General features: G+C 27.8%; 1 protein-coding gene across 1 annotated transcript; it reads right to left on the bottom strand.

Annotated features, from left to right (window-relative positions):
• LOC111487764 (photosystem II 22 kDa protein, chloroplastic-like) lies at positions 1–1833 on the bottom strand. Its single transcript, XM_023135290.1, has 4 exons — positions 1511–1833; positions 1311–1424; positions 413–662; positions 1–321 (listed from the first exon to the last, which is right to left on the bottom strand). The coding sequence occupies exons 1-4, from the start codon at positions 1727–1729 to the stop codon at positions 77–79; spliced, it is 828 nt and encodes a 275-aa protein (XP_022991058.1). The 5' UTR covers positions 1730–1833; the 3' UTR covers positions 1–76.
• Positions 1834–6459: the final 4626 nt, after the last annotated feature.

Genomic DNA, 6459 nt, shown 5'->3' with positions numbered 1-6459 from the left:
TGCAAAATAAATACGCTAAAACTGCAGAAACTCTAAGTTCATGTACAGAGAAGCTAAAGCAGAATCGATCTATTCATTAATCCTCTTCCTCGTCAGTGACGAATTTACCAGTTCCAGGATTCACAGCAGCAATGAAGAAAAACAGAACGTTCAACAAAACAAGCGGCTCAATTTCATTGATCGGCACTCCCGTCTCAATGTTCAACTGCGCCAACGCTCCCTTACCTGTAATAATTTCTCCGATCAGCGAGAACGCAAACCCTAGCTGCGCCAATCTTCCGACGAACAGCTCATTTGCCTTCGTGAATCCGAACAACGGACCTATACAAAAACAGAGCCGTCATGAATTGATGTAAGATTTGATTTATCGAGATTTAATCGAACAATTCGTTTGCACTGTACTGTAACTCACCTCCTTCTTTGAGACCTAGCGCCGATCTGAGGCCCTTGCCAGGAGGGATGACGGCGCGTTCCAGTCCGGTGGCTGGTTCTGGATCGTCGATGAATTTTCCACGGTCTCCTAGCGCTCCGATGGCTCCGAGAAGAGTGAATAAGATGAAGAACAGAAGAAGAGGCTCCGCTTCGTAAATTGGAACTCCAGTTTCTAAATTCAGTTGAGCCAGAATTCCCTTTCCGGTGATTCCCTCTCCTAGCAACGACGCCTGCACATTTTAATTAATTGTTTTATTTAACTATTCCTGATATTTTACTAAATAAATAAATTCTAACCTTTTTTAAATTTAGGGTTTACAATTGAACAAAATAATTAATTAAAATAACAAATGAAATTAATTACACTCATATTTGCTATAATTAAATAATTTATCCCCACAAAAATATGACAAATATTTATGCAATTATTTAATTAATAGTATTACAAAAAGAATATTTTCTTATTATTTCTCTCCCATTATTTTTAATTTCTTAAGAAAATATTTGCTCTATAAAAAAAATACAATTCTTAGGTCAGACGAATACCATTTTGATTTTTTTTTTTTTTTTTTTAATTTGAGTTAGCTAATTAATTATTTTTTTATTATAAAATACTAAAATCCTTAATCTACTACAAATAATCATAAATAATAATTATAAGTTTAATTATAAAAATACAAAAACAAAATGTATATCCAATTGGAACTAGTTTTAAAAAAAATAAGTATTAAAAAATTAAGAAAAATAATGAGTTTAAAAGAAAAATCACACAAAACAAACCCTAAATTTAAAGTCATGAACATAGATCCATACATTTCTAATTCAATGTGCTTAAACCGAAAGAATTCGAAGAGGAAAAGAGTGGAGAAAGAACTCACAGCAAAGCCGATCATGGCGACACGGCCGACGAACAGTTCATTCTGCTTAGTGAAACCAATGCCACCAGACGTCCCGAAAATGCCGTCTTCAACCTTCTCCTTCGGTTTCACAACCTAAACAAACCAAATCAAACCAGAAAACCTAAATTACTTCTTCTCAGATTCATAAATTCCTCCTAAAAAGAAAACGCGACAATTACCTTCTTCGCCGGCACTTTCGCCTTCGATTTAAAGATCGCAAGAGTCCTAAATCCACGAGCAGGTAAAGAAACGGAACTAGAAGGCAGAGGATTGAAAAACAAGCGACTAGATTGGGCGTTAGGTCTAAGTCTCCGCGTCAACGAAGCGATTTCTCTCTTCAACGCCACGCCATGGCTGGCGCACACACCGGAGGAAAGAACCATGGTTTGAGCCGCCATGAGTGCTATGCTTTTGAAGCGAAACAATGCAGGGGAGTTCGTTTAAGCTTAAGCAAATGGCTAGGGATTTTGGATGGGTTTTAAAGAAGAAGGATCTGAGGAACAGAGGGATTTTGAGTGTATGGTGAGTGTAGATTTGGTGGGAGATTTAAGCGATCGGCAAAAAGAGTGACACGTCGTCGTTTAATTTTTGTGATGGTAAATTGGTTGGGATGGGTTTGGAGTACGGTTTTTTTGGTTTTTGTCACAAACCTTAACAACTGGTTCATTCAGGGCCACTTGCCATTAAGAGTTTTTTTTTTTTTTGAAATTCTTCCTATAAAAATATATTTAAATTTTGAATAGTTTTGTTTAAAAAAATACCTATAAAATTTATTAATAAAAAAACATTAATATTGTTTATGTTCCTAAAGAAAAAAATTCTTACCACTAATATATATATATAAAAAAAAAATTTCTAAATTATCTCAAAATTTTTTAATGTTATTTTAAAAAAATTTATGAGTATTTTTTAAATGGAACACTGACTAAAAAGTTGTTTTTGTAAGTTTTTAAAAAATCTTTACGGTTATTAATGAAATTTTTTAAACTAAATGATATTGTTTAATCCTTTCATATATATATATATATATTTAAAGTTTAATATAGTTTTTTTTTTTTTTTTTAATTTGAAGAGTTTTTTTTTATTATTTTAAAAGCTTTTTTAGTATGGGTAGACATCTATTTTTATTAATTTAGTTTTTTTTTTCTTTAATTTTTTAAATTGGGTTACTCGTGAAAAGTACATTTTATTATTTTACAAGTTATAAAAATTATTATTAAAATAAAATGAAAATTAACCCAAGTAGTTGAAAGTAATAGAATAATAGCTGAGATGGTTTGTTTGAATTATACTATAATTAAATAACTAAAATCAACCCTAAAATAGAAGTTTAAGACTAATACGAAAATGAGATTTAAATCAAAATTATACCGTTGGAAATTTTAGAAGGTCCCAATCACACATATTCGTACAAAGGAAATATACCAAAACAGCACAGCTCAACACGTGTTCGGTTGTCAGTAAAGTGGACAGGGACTGGGCCAGGTCTCAGTATCTCAGCCCATATATTCAATGGGCCTTTTGGCCCATAAAGCCCAATAAGACAGATACAAAAACGGCCCATCAGAAAATAGCTTTATTTTATTTATTTCAAGTTGGGAAGAGAAATTAAATAAATCATTAAAAAAAAAAAAAAACAATTGGTTCTTGACTTTATAGCTACATCAATGATTGGGATTCAAATGGAGGGCTCAATAATTGATATCATAGGACCTCATGGCTCCCATAGTGCCCCTCATATACTCAGCCCTCTTCCTTAGCCTTTTTGCCTATTTTTCTCAATTTATCGATCCCGACTAAATCTCCAACTTTACCTCGAGGATATTATGGGGAAGGGAGAATAATTTACAGAAGCACATAATTTTTCAACGTTACTCATTTAATTGACATTTCAAGCTATCTTGTAGAATGATTCGAACCGAGTTTTCTTTATTCTTGATCTTGATTATCAAGGTAACTTCTTTCAAAAAATTTACTTCAGATAATTCCTTATCATTCTTTGGGTTATTGAGTAAAGCTAAAGATCTCGTTCTTCAACAAGGTTTTTAGATCAAATTCCAAGAGTTTCATAATAAATATAGTGCATTTCTGACACCAAATGAAAAACGACTCTTCTTTCGTGTCGGTTTATTCACTGATCTGCAAATTTAACACTTGATTTCTATTGACTTTAGGATCATTGACGTTTTTAAATAAGATTGAGACGAACCGTGTTCCGATTGAATATTTAGTGGGATATGAATGCGACACACTGCTTGTACAAATAGACCCAAAACCTTTTATTCCATTATTTAATGTATTTTCTCACCTAAAAATGTGTTATTGTTTTATTCCCATAGAATCCACACTTCACAAAATAACTTCAACTCAAAGCAAGCTGTATCCATAATCTCACTCCCACTTTTACTTTTCTGCCCCCGACCAATAAAAGTAAATTAAATAATAAAATTTTGCATATTAAAACAAAATTTAAAATCCATAGTAACGACAAAATTTGATAATATAAATTTTTAATCTAAGAAAAAAAAAATAGTGTTCAAATTAACTGAATTACTGTAAATGCTAAAAAAAACAAAACATCTCAAATGAAATTAGTCCAATTAGTATAAAAAAAAATAATAAAAAAAAAACTAATTTAAATGTAAAAAAATTTTAAAATTAAATTTAAAAGTGAGAAACTAACTTCTCTTTTAGCCGATCATCTGCCTTCCGTTTTTAAATATAAAATTTAAATAAAATAACCCCATAGATTGCAAGATATTTTAGTGACAGGGAATTTGATTTAATATTTAAAATATTATGATTAAGAGAGGGGTCTAATTAGATGTGGATAAGTTAGTTGGAGAGAAACTATTGGGCCACGTAGATGGCGATGGATGGGTAGCCTTCGAAATTTTGTTATTTTTAATATACCTTTTAAAAATAATATAGTTTCAAAATATTAATAAATACATCTTACTTTCTGTCACTTCAATTCAAATAATTATTTTTATAAGAAAAATAATAACTAAGTTATCTTTTAGAGAAATAATTCATTCTTTTTTTAAATAATTTTAACCAATTTAAAATATTTATTACTAAACGAATTTTAAAAGATTAATGTGTATTACATTTTAAACCATTTTAAACTGTTTTTATTATGAAAATAAATAAATAAATATGATTTATAACGAAAAGTCATTTTTTAACTATTCTATGTCATGTGATCTCCTATGAATTTTTACGAGATGTCTGTGAAGATTCATGTTGGTTTGTAAGATAATATTTACTCTTGAAAAGCAAGGAGTAGGTAACTTGACCATATTGTACGGGATGCACGAGAATGTCAGAGCTATTATATGTCAAATTCGGATTCCAAACCATTAAGATTTTCAAATAAAATAGCTAATTGGATTGGGCTAAACTACGATCACACGACCTTGGAGAGTGTAGGGTCAACTAGGGTTTGTTTAACATATGGTTCCTTCCATGCTTTGGATCGTTTTAGTCTATGTTTATTTTTATTAGACTATGTTTGCGGTCCGATTTCAGTAACATGAATTACCATTCGAAAATTAAAAGACAAAACTTTTTATTACCAACAATTATTTTTTTAATTATTTTATATTATACTCAAATTGACAATAAAACGACCATTCAAATCAAATTATTATTATTATTTTGTTCCTAACAAAAAAAAAAAATATTCTAACTTCAATGCATCAATAAATTCCAATTTTGATTAATTAATTAATTAAGTAATTAAAAACAATAACTGAAATTTATATAGAAATTTGAACTGGTTTTTAAAATTCAAATTGCATTTAGCTCTCTAATTAATTGGCGTCCTCTTTCGGTTTCAACGGCCAATCCTACACGCTCCGCTGCCCGCTCTTCGATAATAATTATGACATACTTTTTTCTTTAATTAATATTTTTCTAATATTAGTTTCAAAATATTCAAATTCAAATAACACTTTCAAAAACTCAAAATTCAAATATTCTACCTAATTAATACCGCATATTTTTTTTTTTACTATCCTAAAATTTAAATATAATATACTTTTTAATTAATTTTTCAAATAACAATTTTTTTAAAATTAAAATTGCAATACACACTTAAATATTCCGCAGTAATTTGATGAAATTAAAAATTTACTGTGGAAGTAAATATATATTATCTACAAATTTTCAGATATATTTTGATTTTTTTTTTTAAAAAAGAAAACTAAATTTATTTGAAAATATTGAAGTTTTGTTTTGTTTTTTTGTACTTTGTTTGGTAACGTCTTGGTATCATTATTATTTTTTATATACAAATTATATTTTTGGACTTTTTGCAACTTTTTTTTATTTAATTTTTTTAATTTTGAAAAATAATAATATGGTTTTCAAATTTATAAATATGTTATTAAATTTAAATAGTGTGATAAAATTGATTAAATGTTTCGTTCGTTCATTTATTTTACTTTTATTTTTATGATAAATATTAAATAAGTAAATATACTTATTCAAATTATAATATTTTTTTTATCTAATTGAATTAGATTAAGAGAAATTTTTAACAAATGAATAAAAATGTCGAGATATCAATTTTATAATATAGACGGTGAATATTTTAAAAACTATCATTAAAAAAAATTAAATTAATAAACAAATACATTTTATTCAGATTACTTATTTTTTATATAAAAAAAAAAAGTGGGATTTTTTCATAGGCAAATCTAAACTTTTTGTCTAAAAAAGGGAAAGAAAAAAAAACACTTTTGGTCACGTAATCATACTTTAAGCATTAATGATATTTTAAATTAAAAAATAAGGCAATTTTAAAATTAAAAAATACCACATAAATAAAGAAAAATTATATTTTTTAATCAGTATTATATACATGAATCAGAAAATAAAAAGATTAGAGAAATTTAAATGAATTTACATAAAAAGAAAGAAGGAATTAAAATTTGTTTTTTGCGGTTAAATTCTATAAACAGTAACAGTAAATTAATAAAAAGGCCAAAAAATAATAATTGAGAGAACCCAGATTCTCACTCATGCGCGGGAATACCGTCCGCTATATTTCAAAATATATAAACCAAAATAAAAAAAGAAAATTTGTCTTTTTTTTTTTTTTTTTTTTTTTTTTTTTTTTTTT

The sequence above is a fragment of the Cucurbita maxima genome, unplaced genomic scaffold (assembly GCF_002738345.1).
Source record: "Cucurbita maxima cultivar Rimu unplaced genomic scaffold, Cmax_1.0 Cma_Scf00012, whole genome shotgun sequence".
NCBI lineage: Eukaryota > Viridiplantae > Streptophyta > Magnoliopsida > Cucurbitales > Cucurbitaceae > Cucurbita > Cucurbita maxima.
Note: the sequence above shows the minus strand (reverse complement) of the source record. Positions and strands in the feature narration are given on the sequence as shown.

Bases quoted from the DNA above. Each gene is read 5' to 3' on its own strand.
- LOC111487764 (XM_023135290.1), bottom strand. From the start codon at position 1,729: ATGGCGGCTCAAACCATGGTTCTTTCCTCCGGTGTGTGCGCCAGCCAT. The intron at 1,425-1,510 runs GTAATTGTCGCG...TGGTTTGTTTAG, and splicing joins CGAAAGTGCCGGCGAAGAAG to GTTGTGAAACCGAAGGAGAA. The intron at 663-1,310 runs GTGAGTTCTTTC...TAAAATGTGCAG, and splicing joins TCGCCATGATCGGCTTTGCT to GCGTCGTTGCTAGGAGAGGG.